Source organism: Cetorhinus maximus, chromosome 3 (assembly GCF_964194155.1).
Source record: "Cetorhinus maximus chromosome 3, sCetMax3.hap1.1, whole genome shotgun sequence".
NCBI lineage: Eukaryota > Metazoa > Chordata > Chondrichthyes > Lamniformes > Cetorhinidae > Cetorhinus > Cetorhinus maximus.
The window spans coordinates 201,416,388-201,434,172 of record NC_135881.1 but is presented as its reverse complement, the minus strand read 5'-3'; the positions used below and the strand labels follow the sequence as shown (position 1 = coordinate 201,434,172).

Sequence of the window (17,785 nt, the reverse complement as noted above, 5' to 3'; positions counted from 1 at the left end):
GCGACAATAGAGCAACAACTGTCATGAAGCTATTAATGTATTTATTATTATTGGAAAATATTTTTCTTTTAAAATAGAAAGGTTTAGCCTTGTGGGTGTGTCTTAATTGGATTAAAGTCAGGTAGTCTGGGTGCTTTATGTGTACTAGTTTAGATATGGAAGAAAGATAGCGTGTATTTGCATTTTATGAATAGAACATTCAAGAAGTGGGGTGAAATTTAACAGACACCAAGCAATATGCTTAACAAAAACAGAATTACCTGGAAAAACTCAGCAGGTCTGGCAGCATCAGTGGAGAAGAAAACAGTTGACGTTTCGAGTCCTCACGACCCTTCGGCAGAACTGAAGTATAGTTAGGAGAGAGGTGAAATATAAGCTGGTCTAAGGTGGGGGGCGGGGGGAGAGAGAAGTTGAGGGTGGGGTCGTTGTAGGGATAAGCAAGCAGTGATAGGAGCAGATAATCAAAAGCTGTCACAGACAAAAGGATCAAAGAGGTGTTGAAGGTGGTGATATTATCTAAGAAAAGTGCTAATTAAGAATGGATGGCAGGACACTCAAGGTACAGCTCTAGTGGGGGTGGGGTGGACAGACTAACAAAACTTTTCCCACCTTTTTCCATTATTTTTAAATCTACAACTAATACTTTGTTAGTCTGTCCACCCCACCCCCACTAGAGCTGTACCTTGAGTGTCCTGCCATCCATTCTTAATTAGCACTTTTCTTAGATAATATCACCACCTTCAACACCTCTTTGATCCTTTTGTCTGTGACATCTTTTGATTATCTGCTCCTATCACTGCTTGCTTATCCCTACAACGACCCCACCCTCAACTTCTCTCTCCCCCCGTCCCCCACCTTAGACCAGCTTATATTTCACCTCTCTCCTAACTATACTTCAGTTCTGCCGAAGGGTCGTGAGGACTCAAAACGTCAACTGTTTTCTTCTCCACCGATTCTGCCAGACCTGCTGAGTTTTTCCAGGTAATTCTGTTTTTGTTTTGGATTTCCAGCATCCGCAGTAGCTTTTAGTTTTTTATTTTTAAGCAATATGTTTATATTACTAATAAAATTGGACTATGAAAGGGGTTTTATTGTTAGAAGAGGCTGTTGATACAATGAGAATTTACATTCAATGGGTGGTGGTAGGTATAACTTCAGCAGTTTTGTGTGTGCAGAGCAGAGGCAATGTGAGGTCAAAAGGCAGCTGTAAACATCCAACTATCTCTACAGGAACCAAAGTGAAAATAACCTCATTTTGAATTTGTAAGGTGAAAATGCTTTGTCTGGTGTCTGGTTGTCTATGGGTTGCTGTTGCCTTAATGGAGATTAGTTTGGGAATTCGTTGTTACGATAGTAGTAATTTGTAGCCATGTGTATATATATTTTAACCTGGGTAAATTAATAAAACGTTTCATTTAGTTTAATGTAAAACCTCACAAACTGGTAGTCTGATTCCTAAATTGAGTCACATCTCAAACATAACACTTAAAATTATAGATTATGACAGCTGTTCAAAGGGCTTTTTAAATAATTCAGCTTTACCAACTGCGTCGGTCATAACACAACATATACTTTTAAACTAAGTAGCTGGGTAAAGCAGGGCTGGGTCCTGGCACCAACTCTCTCCGGCATATTTTTCTCTATGCTGCTATTGTATACTTTCGGAGACTCAGATGAGTGCCTACCTGCACACCAGAGCCCATAGCAAGCTGTTCCACGTGGCAAGGCTGCAGACCAAGGCCAAAGCGCTTAATGTCCCAGTTCATGAGCTGCTGTTTGCTCATGATGCCATACTGGCATCCCATACTTGTTTACTTGCAACAGCTAATAGATTGGTTCTCCTGGGATGCAAGTCAGTGTCAGGAAGACCAAAGTTATAGGCCAGGATGTAGACACCCCATCTTTCATCAATTTTGCCAACCTCACTCTGGAGGTCGTCGACAACTTCACACACCTTGGAGCAACAATTACCAGTAATCTGTCCCTTGATGCCAAAATCTGCGTCAAGGTTGCCAAGGCCGCAGCTCTCATGCCAAAGTTGAGTGTGGACCAACAGGCTTGTATTCTCAGCACCCTCCTTGACAGTAGCGAAGCATGGGCAACTTATGCAAGCCAAGAAAAGCAGATGAACAACTTCCATCTCTGTTGCCCAGGTGAATATTGGGCATCTTTGGCAAGAGTGCTGAACATGGAAGCGCACCAATGCGCAGGGATTCCCAGCACGCTTGCCTTCTTGAGTCAGTGGCAACTCCTTGGCTGGGTCATGCGAGCTGAATGGATGACAGCCACATCCCCAAAGACATGCACTATGGTGAGCTTGCTATCGGCATGAGACCAACCAGTCATCCACATCTGCAATACAAGGATGTCTGCAAGCGAGACTTCAAGTTGACCAGGATTGGAGTCGATGCGCGGGAAGTCCTCGCGACTGATTGGTGTGTCTGGAGACAAGCAGTCAGGGAGGGCGTGGAAAAAGCAGAGGACAAAATAAATGACCAAATGATGGAAAAGAGCCCACTGGAAGGACAGAACATCAGTTGATCTCGGGGGTCAACGCTATTCATCTGTGCTAGCTGTGGAAGGGACTGCCACTCACGAATCACCCTCTATAGCCACAACAGATGAAGTTCAATGTAGAAGTTGTGTACGCCTTGCACATAGTCCATCATTTCCCGAGCCGGACAGATACCCAACAAATCTTTTTTTCCCCAAACGCAAGACTAAAAACCTCCTATTTTCCAATTAAATTGATTTGTGGCTCTTCCTCAATGTGCTAAGTCAGCAATCCTACTTGATTTGTTTCTTCCGCTCTTCATGGTTGCCACATGGATACTCTATAATGAGTCAACTGCTGGTAGCATGATATGTTGTCAAGGCGCCCCCAACTACAACAGACAGCCAAAATGTCAAGTTTGCAGTGAATGGCAATGGGGAAGGAGGGAATAAAAGGGAAAAATAAGGAAAATAACACTCTAGCTGAGATGGATTTTCAAAGAGCCTTCCAGATAAGCATCATGTTCCAGGACTGGGCTGCTAAATTACAATCATAAATAAACTGGAGCCCATCTAAATTGTCTGGAGAATCTAGGGTGTAAGGAATCAATCAGTTAGAGCTGAGATGAGAAATTACTTCACTCAAAAAAGTCACAAATCTTTGGAATGCTCTTCTCAAGGGTCGTGGATGCTATGCTCCATCACTGAATATAGTTAAGACAGGTAGATTTTTGGGGTCTCAGGGAATTGAGGGATTGGGGGAAATGAAGTTGAAGACAAAGATCAGCCATGATCATATTAAATGGCGGAGCTCCTAATTCTTATGTTATGTAATAAATGGGTCACTTCAATCAATTCCTGACCAATTTAAGATTGTTCCATTTAGTTTTGCTACCAATCAACAGGACAACTTAAGATACTAACACTTAAAAATATAAATATTAGGCTAAAAAGAAAATGGTTCTTTTTCTTTTGCTGCATTTTAATGGTGCCATCAGTAGAACATAACAGTGGGAAACAAAATGATGTGAATTAAGTTTATTAAAAACAAAAATAATGCAAAAATTCTTCAGTAAACAAAACTTGTACAAACATCAAGGACAAATGTCTCCACAAAGCAGAACAGAACATTATTATCGCCTTGGTCCTCCTCGTCCTCTCCCACGTCCTCTTCCCCGGCCTCGACCTCTCCCCCTGCCTCGGCCAGCAACTATCAGATAAAACAGGTAGATAAAGTTAGTTAAAATAAATCAAAGCCTGGAGCATTATAGTAGAACCGCAGTGATATTTTGAAATAGTAAGACGACAATACACAAAAGTAATACCTCACCGGCACCTTCGTAATTGCATGCTTCAAGATTGTAAGAATTTTAGCAGGTTTTTTCTCAGGTATTCCGACTTTATTTCAATAAGTTTCCACTTGTACATTTACACATGGATGATAACTTGACTACATAATGAACATGTAGTAAGGGCGAAATAGGAGGAATTAACGTGATGCCAAATTACAGCTGTGACGAAAGTATAATAATTTCCAAAATACTTTTCTGGTTTATGGGTGCAATTATAGTTGAGTCTGTCTGTGTGGTTTAATTACATTTGGAGTCAAGTAGACTGCCAGCTTGAAATCATCAAAAGAAGCTAGGAGTAGAAATGTTCCTGACATGCTAATGAGTAAACATGGTTGCTGGTTTACCATGTAAGGTGTGAAGAGAATTTGCATTTTTAGATAAATGAAAGGACAATTTTGATTTCAAAGGGATGTTAGTCTGTTTACAACTAGCCGGAAAAGCAAGGCTAAGGAGTATGTTTATTTTTGCCAAAGGTTACTGACAATATTGGCAACATGAACATTTTTATATTATGAGGAGGATACAGTTTCAAAGGCATATGGGACAATAGAATTTACATATTAAAAAGATATAAACATATATAAAGGAGAGTGAAAGGCTATGTGGAGAAGGCCATGTATGATCTAACAGGAGTGTGAGAAACAGCCTTCAGAGAGCCTCCAGCCATTTGTGCTAAGTCTGCTATGTAAAGTAACTGAAGTTGGGGAAAAGTCATTTGGAATTCCACTGTCAAGTGGGTATTTTGTTAATTTGCTGGTTTTGTTTTAAGTCTAAAATCTATTTTGAACTGTTGCCTTAAAGGGGGCTGTGTAACTGGGAGTCAGGTCAATTAGGAATTTTAGGATTTGTTATAGTAGTAAGCAATTGCAATCTTGTGTATGTGTTTGAAATCTTTTATTTTGTTAATAAATATTTTAATTTATTTTTAAAAAATCTCTAAAGGTCTTGGTGGACTCATTACTTCTGAATTCAGCACACACATCTTCTCGTAATAAATACAAATTGCAAAACCGTTGCAATAGCGCAATCATGTTTTCCTTATGGATTTGGTCCGCCTGGCACACATCATAAGACAGCACACATCTATGTCAGACAAGGAAACTATAAACAATCAAATATAGGAACAGGAGTAGACCATTTCACCCCTTGAACCTTTGCCACCATTTCTGAAATCCAATATTAGGAAAAGTTCCCCAAGTCATATAGTGTGTGGATTAAATGCAATATATAGCTTCAAAATGCCTTAAACCAGAACTATTCAAACTCTTACCCAATATGACCCCATTTTAATGCCTCAGACTTAGTGTGACCCGAGTGAAAAATTGGGGGTTACGAGAGCTGTTGAATGGATGGGGGGGGATGTGGATGGGTGAAGGCTTCAGTTGTTAAGCAGGAGTTCTTGTTGGAGAGAAGGCAAGGCTTGGTTGGAATAATGCTTGCTGCTTGTGTATGTTACGGGAGGTGAGGGGAAACAGGATTTGAGCATGGGGGGAGTTGATGAAAAGGCAGGCTTTCTCCCAAAAAAAAAATTGAACACCTACCTATTAAGGGGCTTTTTTGCAGCAACAATTGGGCCTGAGAGAGCAGTCTGTTAGACCACACCCACCATAAAAAACTAGGAGGATTTAAAGGGGCCCGCATCTGTGAGAAACCAGTCTGAGCTCCATGAAGCCCTTATTGCCTCAGAGTTCGCGACCCAAAATCTCATCTTGCAATGGGAAGCTCTGTCTTAAACCCAACTGCAGAGCACCATTCCTTAGTGCTCCAGTATTATTTCCCTTTTTCCTGCCAGTCGACAATATGTTAAAGCAACCATACTGGCTCTAAAAACCACCAGCAAAGCAGCCCATTAGATTAAAATCCAGATGCTGACAATAAAAGGAGTTTGCCACTCAAATTTCTCAAGGGAAATTAGGGATGGGCAATAAATGCTGGCCTAGCCAGCAACGCCCACATCCATGAACGAATTGAAATAAACACAGTCATCCGGTCCCCAAAATAAGGCACTGTTTGAAAACTGACTTAATATTTACATCAAAACATTCCAATGACTCACTCAGCAAACACCATACCTGCTTCTCTCTTTTTTGATTTGACCTTGGGCTCAACATCAACTAGCAGCGTGTCCAACGGTAAGCTGTCTGGGAGAACAAAGTAGCGAATGTTGTTTCCTCTGATACTCAGTGTCTCCAGCTGTACCGGTTCTCTGTTCTTTAATGTCATCTTCACAGCTTTCAGGTGAGTATTCATACTGACATCCACACCTAGAGGAGAAATTGAATTAGGAAATGCTTTGCACCATGGTCCTTCAAGATGGAAGGCGAGTCACCATTTGGTGTTCGTTAGACAGCACGCCTGCTGTGGAGTGAAACTTCCCTGAAGGAGACCTAATGAGGATGGGTTTCACCATCCTTCTTGCATTGGTGCCCAGTAGTTACGGATATGGCACACCCCCACCCCACCCTGGCCCCCCATTAACTGCTGCACTGGGAAGTGGAAATGGGTGTCTACTGGTTCCTGCATCAAACCACCAACAGCTATCATGAACTTGCAAATACTCTAAGAACTAAAATTCAATCCATAAAAAGGGCCCTGACAGGCAATGGGTTCTGTTGGGCCCACTTACAACATTTGCTATAAAATAGCAGTATCACCAAGACAATATCTCAAACTAAAACTGATGAATAAACAATTCAATATACTTCCACAGCTTCTCCTTTAAAAAAAAATGATCATATAAAGGTAACATTGTAAAGATGTTTACTACTCCAATGTTTTCTCCAGGAGTCACTCTTCATGTGGGTACTGACCATATCAGACTCAACTGCAGCAAGCATTATCCTAACCAAGCCTGGTGGGGGAGGTCAGTGGATAGGGGGAAACAAGCCACTGAGGAACACTCCACTTCCATAGGTATGGTGTTACAGTGTCAGCCTCCACTCAAAAGGTAGGTAGCACTTTTTTACCTCATTTCACAAAGTTGCGGGTTCAATCCTCACTTGTGTGTATAACCTAGGGTGACACTTCATTGCAGTACTGACAGAGTAGTGTACTGTTGGAGATGCTGCTCAGATGAGATAATTGAACTGAGGCCTTGTCTGCCTGCTCAGCTGGACATGAGAGATTCCACAGCTTTATTCGCAGAGGAGCAAGGAAGTTCTCCCCAGGTCCTGGCAGAGGCCTCAGCACCATCATCATGTAGTACCTGCTCATTTACCTCACTGATACTCATGGGACTTTGCTGTTTGCAAGTTGGCGACTACACTGCAGAAGCAACCTGCTGGTTGTGAAATACTTTTGGACACCCCGAGGATGTGAAAGGCTGCATATAAATTTAACTTCTTTCTCTCCAACAAACCATCTTCTAGCTCTGGTTATTAGCAACAATAGACTTAGTGCTAACGAGTGGAAAACACAACCTTCCAGTTTAAACAGGTTGGTGGCCCACAAGAATCAACTCTCTTTTAGCATATTTCTCACCTGGGATTCTACTGTACTGGAAATTTAGAACACCTCCATCCTCTGTGTAAAAAAGGCATGAAGGCTTTCAGCAGGCACTTTCATTCAGTCTAGCATAGCTTAATATGAATTACTAAACCTACCCCTCTCCCAACTTCCACCCTTTAAAAGGATGCATTCTAGCCCACTTACTTCATCATCCAATTTCTCAGCAACAATCCAACAGCCCCTCCATCCATAAAATTACCAGTGAATATGTTGAACTACCAACTTCTCCATCAACTCAATCATTACAACTGCTATCTCAAATATGATCTGATTACATTAACAAACCCAGTAACCAGTCATCTCTGAGTCTTCCTCAAGCCTAAGTTGCAACCCAAGGAAAAGTTCAACAACTTTTTGGGACCAAATAAGAGTGAGGCAATGCTGTAACAAGAATGCTTTAGCGTCAACTTTCCTAGGCGGTAGGCCAAGGTAGCCAACTCCTAAAGTCAGCTATGTTGCCGGGGAAGGCCCAAAGCAGACCAAGCACAGGAAGAGAAGGAAAACTGACAAAACACAAAGAAACCCACAGAACTGAAAAGTGCAGGAGGCCATTCAGCCCCTCATTCAGCCTGTGCCAGCTTTTTTGAAGAGCAATGCAGTTACTCTCACGCCCCTCACTCTAATCTCATATTCCTGCAATTTTTTCTCTTTCAACGATTGATCCAATTTCTTTTTGAAAGCCACTGCTGAATCCGTATACACCAGCCTATCAGGCAGTGCATTCCGAATCCTACCAACTCCTAGTGTGAAAAAAAGTTCTCCTGATGTCCGATTTCTTAGACGTGTATGAGTGGAGTGCAAACACGGCGTTTAATCAATAATAACACAATAGGAGTTTCAGATTACTGCTAAATCACTAAACACTGCAAAATTATTTGATAAATCCCTATGCTTCTTTAAGCTAACCAAGAAAGAGATATGCTTGCTCTTTACCTGTGATAGTTCCATGTACTTGCGTTCCATTCTTCAGCTCAATGGTCACAGTCTCGTGGCTCAACTTCATCAAAAATCTGTGCAAAAGATAATCCCGTTAAAACATTAGATCAATCACTTGTTGCTGTGTGTAAATGAAAGGTACATAAACGAATTACTGAATAGTGTACAGGAGAACGCTATTCCGCCCATTGAGTCTGCCCCAGCTGTGTCAAAGAGCAGCCTGGTTCATCCCACTCCCCCTCCCTTTGCCCTGCAACTTTTTTCCCCCCCAATTCTCTGGAATTTATCCAGCTCTCTTTTGAAAGCTACAATTGAATCTGTATCCACCACCCTATCAGGCAGCGCATTCCAAATTCTAACCACTCACTGCGTCAAGAAGTTTATCTTCATGTTGCCTCTGGTTCTTTTGCCAATCACCGTAAATCTGTGCCTCGGATTATTGACCCTTCAGCCACCGAGAACAGTTTCTCTTTATTTATTCTATCTAAATCTTTTCTGATTTTAAAAACCTCTATTAAATTTCCTCTCAGTCTTCTCTGCTCTAAGGAGGGCCTCAGCTTCTCCACTCTGCCCATTGAAAACATTCGAGTCAATCTCTTCTGAACCCTTTCAAAAGTGTGCATGTCGTTCCTAACGTGTGGTGCCCAGAACTGAAGACAATACTCCAGCCGGGGTGAACGTTTTGTAGAGGCCTAGCAGAACACGAGTAACATTTTACAGATTAAACCACGTTTACCTGCCAGATCAGAAAATACCAAAACTGTAAAGAAACACAGCTGGTCACTTGTCAAAGTCACATGAGTTCTGAAATTCTGGCCCATGCAATCCAAAACTAATCATGGGCCAGATCTTCCGTGGATTAACAATCACCGCTAGGGGTCAGGGTCAGGTGTTCAGGGGTGCTAGTTGGGACTGGTGCTCGGGGCAGGGGGTGAGCACTGTCTGGTGATTGAGGGGTGGTGCGTGAGCATTGCTGTGGGTTCTGCTGTGCTTTGACACTCCAGCTGATTTACTTTTTTTCACTGGTTTTATACTTATGAAAAACCTTTAAGTAAATCTGTGCAAAAACCAGGGTAAGTAGAGGCAAGCCTGCACAATCCTGACCAATCCAAAAAGGGTAAAACCGGCAACCAGAAGTTTAAACTTGCCACTTAGGTATTTTTTTTAATTCATTCATGGAATGTTGGCTTCACTGGCTGGGCCAGCATTTATTGCCCATCCCTAGTTGCCCTTGAGAAGGTGGTGGTGAGCTGCCTTCTTGAATCACTGCAGCCCATGTGGTGGACCCCCACAAGTACTGTTAGGAAGGGGGTTCCAGGATTTCGACCCAGTGACAGTGAAGCAACGGCGATATATTTCCAAGTCAGGATGGCGAGTGGCTTGAAGGGGAACTTCCAGGTGGTGGTGTTCCCATCTATCTGCTGCCCTTGTCCTTCTAGTGGTCATGGGTTTGGAAGGTGCTGTCTAAGGAGCCTCGGTGAATTCCTGCAGTGCATCTTGTAGATGATACTCACTGCTGCTACTGTGAGTCAGTGGTGGAAAAGTGAATGTTTGTGGATGGGGTGCCAATCAAGCGGGCTGCTTTGTGCTGGACGGTGTCAAGCTCCTTGAGTGTTGTGGGAGCTGCACTCACCCGGGTAAATGGAGGGTATTCTATCACACTCCTGACTTGTGCCTTGTAGATGGTGGACAGGCTTTGGGGAGTCAGAAGGTGAGTTACTCGTTGCAGGATTCCTAGCTTCTGACTTGCTCTTGTAGCCACAGTATTTATATGGTTAGTTCAGTTCAGTTTCTGGTCAATGGTGACCCCCAATGCAGAATACCAGAGATAGTGCTTACATCAGGACTTCTGATGATTCCCGCACGTATCTTTCGGGGGACCACCGGTCTCTGGATCTGGGCCCATGTATTTTTATTCAGATACTGCTGGCTGACACAATCTGGGTTTTTATTCAGATACTGCTGGCTGACACAATCTGGGTTTTTATTCAGATACTGCTGGCTGACACAATCTGGGTTTTTATTCAGATACTGCTGGCTGACACAATCTGGGTTTTTATTCAGATACTGCTGGCTGACACAATCTGGGTTTTTATTCAGATACTGCTGGCTGACACAATCTGGGTTTTTATTCAGATACTGCTAGCCGACACAATCTGGGTTTTTATTCAGATACTGCTGGCTGACACAATCTGGGTTTTTATTCAGATACTGCTGGCTGACACAATCTGGGTTTTTTCTAGTGTCCCTTCGTGCAGTAGTTTCATGTCGATTTTGCACACTTCAAAATGCCCCCTTCTAAATGCGGTTGACATTTGGAAGGATGCATTATTTATAATGTTGGGATTCATTTTTAAATAATTCACTTAGATATGATATAATTGAATGATACAAGCTATTGAAAAGGATAAGGAACAATGCTCTACAGGATGGGGCTGAATTTAGGAAGCTGAAAGGGATGTGACTAGATTGGGTAAAAATCAACTGGGCAGCAAGATAAAGACCGTGAGATGAAAGGGACAGTGGCAATGTGGATACAAAATTGGCTAAGGAACAGAAAACGGAGCATCAGTGAACAGCTGCTTTTCAGACTTAGAGGGAAATGAACCGTGGTGCTGCCTCGGGGCCAGAGTTAGGGCTACTGCTCTTTTTTGATATACATTAATGACCTGAACATGGGTACACAGGGATAATTTCAAAGTTTGCAGGGGACAGCAAACTTACAAATGTAGTAAACAACAATAGTCACAGACTTCAGGCTAACATCAACTGGTGAAACAGACACACACAGCAGATTAAATTTAATGCAGAAAAGTGAAGTGTTAACATAGAAGAACAAGGAGAGGCAATATAAACTAAATGGTACAATTTTAAAGGTGTGCAGGAACAGGGGGTTTACCTACACCAATCTTCAAAGGTAGCAGACGAACTTGAGAAGGTGGCTGGAGAGATTGAAAATGTAGGAGAGCTTGAAAAGGCTATTAAAAAAGCTACTAGGATCCGTGCTTTTACAGAGACAGAGCGCAAAAGCAAGCAAGTTATGGTAAACTTACAAACCACTGGTTGGGCCTGAGTTACATCGTGTCCAACTCTGGACACCAAATTTTAGGAAACTGTCATGGCGCTGGGGAGATTGGAGAGAAATTTTACCAGAATGATATCAGGCATGAGGAAGCTCAGTTATGTGGAGAGATTTCAGAAGCTGAGATTGTTCTCCTTAAGGAGTGAGGAGGTTATGAGGAGGTTTGATAAAGATCATGGATGGCTTTAAAGAGGAGAATCTGTTTTGAGTGACCAAAGTGTCAGTAACCAGAGGGCACAGATTTACGATAATTGGCAAAAATAATCCAGGAGGGAGATGAGGAGAAAGTTTGACACAGCAAGTTGTTGTGATCTGGAATGCAGTGTCTGAAAGGGAGGTGGAGGCAGGTTCAATCGGAACTAACAAAAGAGAATTAGATAAAAATTCAAAAAGGGGAAAATTTGTAGGGATACGAGGAAAGAGTGAGATTAATTGGAAAGCTCTTTCAAAGAGCTGGTACAGACACGACGGATTGAACGGTCTCCTGTGCTGTACGATTCTGTATGCAAGGCAGGACTTTATGAGACCACGTGAGACTGGCAGGGCCTCGTGTCTAGCGGTCAGCTTATCAGAACATTGCAGGTGCACCAATCATAATTTTTCTTCAAATATCAAGAACGGGCTTAGAAATCACAGGGAAAGTGACCCCGATTTAGTGAACAAGTTGCCTACTGTAGGCAAAGCCTCGCCAGCAACTGCACCTCAGAACAATCTGCATGCAACTTGTTTATATTTATAAATTCTGGCACTAACCACACAAGCTGGGGACTACTATCTCTACCAAGCAGGAGGGAAAAGACCCAAATATATAAAATTTCTCTGAAAAACACGTATTAACAAAGGAATTTAGAGATTTTATCGATGATTTCATTTGGAGCAAAGAAGAATCTAGTTGACACCTACTGCATAGGAAACAGTAGCAAATCTACATTGAGGTCACTTAAAGCAATTTCCAATGGATTCTTCAGTGTAATTTCACCCGAGGCCATGGATATTTCCCACATCACCGACTGTTCCATTCTTAAGAGAGTTCCTGCACCCAGTGGAGCAGGCAGTCCACTCCCAGATACACATTCAGTTCTACTGTTAGATCATCAACATTAACTGTTTCTCTCTCCACAGATGCTGCCTCGGCTGAGTATTTCCAGCCTTTTCTGTTTATACACCACATTTAACAAGATGGTAGCTAAGTGAAAACACTCCACTCTTGCAACAATGCATTTACATAGCGCCTTTAACATAGAAAAACATTTCAGGGCGCTCACGATAGCGTCAAAGGCACAAACTGACATTTGAGTATGAGGGGAGATATTCGAACACAGCAGCAGTGTTCAGTCTAAGCTGCACATCCAAGTGCATCAAGTTCTGCACACTTAATCATTACAAATGCACATGTCCTAATGGTTAAATGAGGTTTAATGCACTCCAGCCCACAAGCAAAGAACTGCAGATTCCCCCATGACAAGAAGTTAACAGATGAGAACTAAGCCTGACATGATTAATCAGGCGGAATTAAGAACCAAAATTCACTTGTGTCAGGTCCTGGAATCCGAAGCTACATCAATGCTGATCCTTCCTGACAACCCTTCCACTCACCGCTTACCGCCCCCTCCACCCCGTCCGTCCCGCTCACCACCTCCCTCCCACTCACTGGCTCTCTCCCCAACCCTCCTGTTCCCCACTCCGCTCCCCGACCCTCCCGCTCACCACCTCCCTCCCACTCACTGGCTCTCTCCCCAACCCTCCCTGACCCTCCTGTTCCCCGCTCCGCTCCCTGACCCTCCCACTCACCACCTCCCTCCCCCACCCTCCCACTCACCACCTCCCTCCCCCACCCTCCCACTCACCACCTCCCTCCCCCACCCTCCCACTCACCACCTCCCTCCCTCACCCTCCCACTCACCGGCTCTCTCCCCAACCCTCCCCGACCCTCCTGTTCCCCGCTCCGCTCCCCGACCCTCCCGCTCACCACCCTGCTCCCTGACCCTCCCACTCACCACCTCCCTCCCCCACCCTCCCACTCACCACCTCCCTCCCCCACCCTTCCACTCACCGGCTCTCTCCCCAACCCTCCCCGACCCTCCTGTTCCCCACTCCGCTCCCCGACCCTCCCGCTCACCACCCTGCTCCCTGACCCTCCTGTTTGCTGCCTGCCACCTCCCTCCCCGACCCTCCCACTCACCGCCCTACTCCTCGACCCAGCCACTCGCCGCGCCCCCTCCCCGACCCTCCCGCTCGCCACCTGCCACCTTCCATGACCCTCCCAATTGGCACCTAGGCGCCCCCCCCCGACCCACTTGCTTGCCACCTCCCTCCCCAACGCTCCCACTTGAAGACCCTTTGCCTAAGCCCTTGTTCGGTGAGGCTCCGGGAGAGGGAAGCAGCGAGCGGGATGGAGGCAGCAAACAGAGGGGTCGGGGAGGGAAGCGGCTAGTCAAAAGTGACAGTGAGTCGAGAGAGGCAGCAAGTCAGAAGATAGGACAAATTGGAAATGAGAAGCGGCAAGCAGGAAGTAAGTTGAATGAGTTATTAAGAGTTGTTGAGTTATTAAGAGTTACTAAGAAGATTTTTTGACCGGTTAATACCACTAATCTAGTCAGTCTGCTGCAACTGGGCTTGTAGAATTATCAAAGGCAGATTGATCCCAAAGATATTAAAAACATAAGGACATTTCTAGGGAGTTGGTGAAAAGTTTTGGATTCTTAGCCAAATAATGATTCAAAGGTTCTTGAGGTTATCTCATGGGACATTTTAAACTGCATTCTTCCAAATATTACCTCTCCCCAATTCACTTTTGTATGCATTGAGAGAGACAGTTTAATTTAAAAATGGTCAACCGGTTTATTACTTTACAATTCATAAGAATTTTAATCTAAAAAATAGGTGGAATAAATGTCACTACTTCTTCAAAAACTTCAAGTCATTCTCCCTCCTGGGATTCTATTCTCCCTTCACTACAATGCTAATTTCTCCAGTTCCCAGATGTAGTTTCCCCCTTCAATATTCGCTTAATTTACAGGGAAACTGTGTCTCTGACCCTCATCCTTCAGTTCACAAGACTAACCTCTCTCTAAACTCACAGAGACACTTTGCCTCTGCCTGAGTATGTTTGTTGATGCGAAGAAATGACTAAACTATTTTTCCTTGCTATTCATAGCACTATTAAGTAAATAAATTGCCTTTTCCGCATTCCCTGTCAATTTAAAAAGCTCTTTCTAATTTGAGCTTGACAAATTTAAACAAAAGTTCCTTTTCTTGTCTTGAGCCAGCGCTATCAATTCAACTTTTCTTTCGTTAAATGGCTAAAATACAAGCTACAATATAAAAAGCAACAAATGCCCCTCTCGTGAACGGTAGAGTAGCGGTTCTGGTGCTGAACTTAAAACCCAGAAGTTGAGAGTTCAAATGCCACGGTGGTAAATTTAAAGTGGCATCCGGTAAATCAGGTATAAAAATAGAAAATGCTGGAAAAACTCAGCAGGCAGCATCTGCGGAGCGAGGAACAGAGTTAAAGTCCAATGTGACTCTTCTTCGGAACCCGGTAAAGCTGGTAATTTGTGAACCAGCACGTTATCATGTTAATGGCTGAGAGCAGTATTCTGTCTTCTTCCATTCCTATGGTAACTTTTTAAAAATATATATTTTATTATATGTTATGTATAGTATATATTATATTATAGCTTTTTTTGTTTCTACTGGTGGCGCACATCCGCCACATTAGCTTGATGTTGGTGCTTTGTGCACGTGGATGGAACAAATTGGAGGGAACATTGCACAGCAGTAAAGCTGAGATTGAAGATTTAGCTTGGTGCAGAAAGCAAAGCTACATCAATCCAGTAGCTGTACAATACACTGCTGTTCCAAAGCTCTACATCGCAGGCTTAGCAGTAGTTACTGATTACAATAAACCAAGCCAGGCAAGCAATGCAACAGAAATGCTAATATGCTGCTTCATAAAATGGTGGGTAAACACTGAGAATGTTTCTGCTGGTCAAGGAATTTAAAACATGGGGATAGTCTCAGGATAAGGGGTCAATCATTTAGGACTGAAGTGAGGAGAAACTGCTTCACTCAAACAGTTGTAAGTATTTGAAATTCTCTACCCCAGAGGGTTGTGGATGCTCCATCATTGAATATACTTCAGGCTGGGATGGACAAATTTTTGGTCTCTCAGGGAATCAAGGGATATGGGGAGTGGGCGGGAAAATGGAGTTGAAGCTGAAGATCAGCTATGTTCATACTGAATGGCAGAGTAGGCTCGAGGGGCCATACGGCCTACACCTGCTCCTGTTTCTTGTGGCAGCGCCCAAGACCTCCTGGAGCACTCTGCAATATATCAAATCTCACAGCTAGATGCGGCTGATACACAGCTACATTCACTACGGACTTCAGAGTGGTTAAGTAGCTGTTATCTCGGTCCCAGGGATCTAAATGTTTCTTTTACCCCAGTATATAAATTTAGCTTTAGCCTCTCCTGAGATACTTTACAACATCGCCCAGGTTTCCAGTCCTGGATCATTATCCTCTGATGGCATCTCACATTCAGACCAGTCTTTAACACAAGTAAACTTTCTCAAGCTGCTTCAGGTGGAATGAAATGGGACACGGAACTAGAAAGTGACCAAAGATAAAAGCAAAATACTGTGGATGCTGGAAATCTGAAATAAAAACAAAGTGCTGGAAAAACTCAGCAGGTCTGGCAGCATCTGTGGAGTGAGAAACAGAGTTAACATTTTGTGTCCGTATGACTCTTCTTCAGAGCTTAAGAGTGACCAAAGACTTGTCCAAAGAGGTAGAGAGATGGAATGCCTTAGCAGACAGTTCCAATAGATAGGACAAGACAGCTGAATGGTTCTTCACCAGTGGAGGAATAGAGATGAAGGAGCAGTGAAAGCCAGAGTATGAGAAATAGAGCACTTGGAGGTGGGGGACACAGGAGTGAAGGAGTTTGCAGAGATGGGGTGGGATATAGATTCATTTTTTGAATGTGACCTATTGAATAATAGTGCTGGAGTGGAATTCCATCTGAGATGCAGGGTACAGGATAAGTGTGACGAATCAGACAGGTTCAGGTATGTAGAAATCAGCCAGGTTAGAGCAGTTGGTACAAAGACATGGATTAGGTTTTCAGTGTCAGGAGCAGAGATGGGCAACGTTAGAGGTGGAAAGAGGCAGTTTGGTGATGGGTCTAAAACTCAGCCGAGGGCCAAACAGACGAGGTTACAGATGGTCTGATTCAACCTGAGAGTGAGGGGGTAAGGGGGGTGAGTTAGAACCTACAGTGACAGAAAAAAGTCGGGGGTGGGGGCAAAGACTTCACACTCATTGCGTCACGATTCATCCGGAAGTGGATGTCGGCCAAACTGGAAGGGCAACAATGAGGAGGGGGCGGTGAGATGGTTGAGCTGGACGCCCCCTTACTGACTGCCCAGCTGTAGGCATCATTGCAGAGGGAAGGAGGTGTGTGAGGAGCTGAAGCTGGGCACCACCTTGCCAGCTGACCATTGGCATCATTACAGAGGATGGAGGAGCAAGGCAGCCCCTTGCTCACCACCCCAACCCTGTCAGCCATGGGCATCATGAGGGAGGGAGGGAGAGAGGAGCTGGGCACCCCCTTGCAGACCGTCCAGCCAGCTGACCTCTGGCATTATTACAGAGGGAGATGAGGTGGAGGAGCAGGGCAGCCCCTTGCTGACCCCCACCCCAGCCCGCCCTTGGCAACGCTGCGGAGGGAAGGAGGGAGATGAGCTGATGGAGCTGGGCAGCTCCTTGCTAACCGCCTGGCCATGGGCATAGAGGGAGGGACAGTGACTGTGTGTGGGCACCAGGGGGAAGGGGTAAACAATGCACACTGCAGTCGAACAGCAAGACTGTGAGCCTGTGGAATTGGGGAAGAGTTTAAAAGGGGGGGGGAAGGGACTGTGTGTGTGTGTGTGTTTAAAACCTGGAAATGATTTAAAGACAAAGGGATGGGGAGAGCCCAGCCCAGGAGCTGGAATGGGGACCTCCCGCCCAGGCCTCTGAGCCCCGGCCTCTCCCTGCGCTGGCGGCCCGGCTTCCCGCAGCCTCCTCCCCAGCCGGTGTCTAGGCCCCAGGCCTAGGCTATGGCCGCAGCTTCGCCCCCTTCCCCCCATACACCCCCGATCGGTAAATGTAGGCCCAGAGCCGCCCTTCCCCGGCCTCCGATGCCTCCGCTTACCGGACCAGCTTCATGATGGCGGCGGATTGTTCCCCGGGACGCCGCGGAATGGAGATGGCCTCAGCCCGCCCAGCACTGAGCATGCGCGGAGGGAGTGCCGGCAGCCCGCCCAGCACTGAGCACGCGCGGGGTGCCGGCTGTCAGTCCCGCCCCATCACTGAGCATGCGCGGACTGCCGGCTGGAGGCCCGCCCGGCACGAAGTCTGCGCGGAACGC

The 17,785-nt window shown here is 44.8% G+C and overlaps 1 protein-coding gene across 1 annotated transcript; it reads right to left on the bottom strand.

Moving 5' to 3' along the window:
* Positions 1-3,516: 3,516 nt before the first annotated feature.
* On the bottom strand, positions 3,517-17,675 carry snrpd1 (small nuclear ribonucleoprotein D1 polypeptide). Its single transcript, XM_078539619.1, has 4 exons — positions 17,570-17,675; positions 8,286-8,362; positions 5,918-6,109; positions 3,517-3,703 (listed from the first exon to the last, which is right to left on the bottom strand). The coding sequence occupies exons 1-4, from the start codon at positions 17,650-17,652 to the stop codon at positions 3,627-3,629; spliced, it is 429 nt and encodes a 142-aa protein (XP_078395745.1). The 5' UTR covers positions 17,653-17,675; the 3' UTR covers positions 3,517-3,626.
* Positions 17,676-17,785: the final 110 nt, after the last annotated feature.

Coding starts and splice junctions, on each gene's coding strand:
- snrpd1 (XM_078539619.1), bottom strand. CDS start 17,652: ATGCTCAGTGCTGGGCGGGCTGAGGCCATCTCCATTCCGCGGCGTCCC. Junction 6,110..8,285: donor AGTACATGGAACTATCACAG/GTAAAGAGCAAG, acceptor TTTCTCCTCTAG/GTGTGGATGTCAGTATGAAT. Junction 3,704..5,917: donor ATCAAAAAAGAGAGAAGCAG/GTATGGTGTTTG, acceptor TTTATCTGATAG/TTGCTGGCCGAGGCAGGGGG.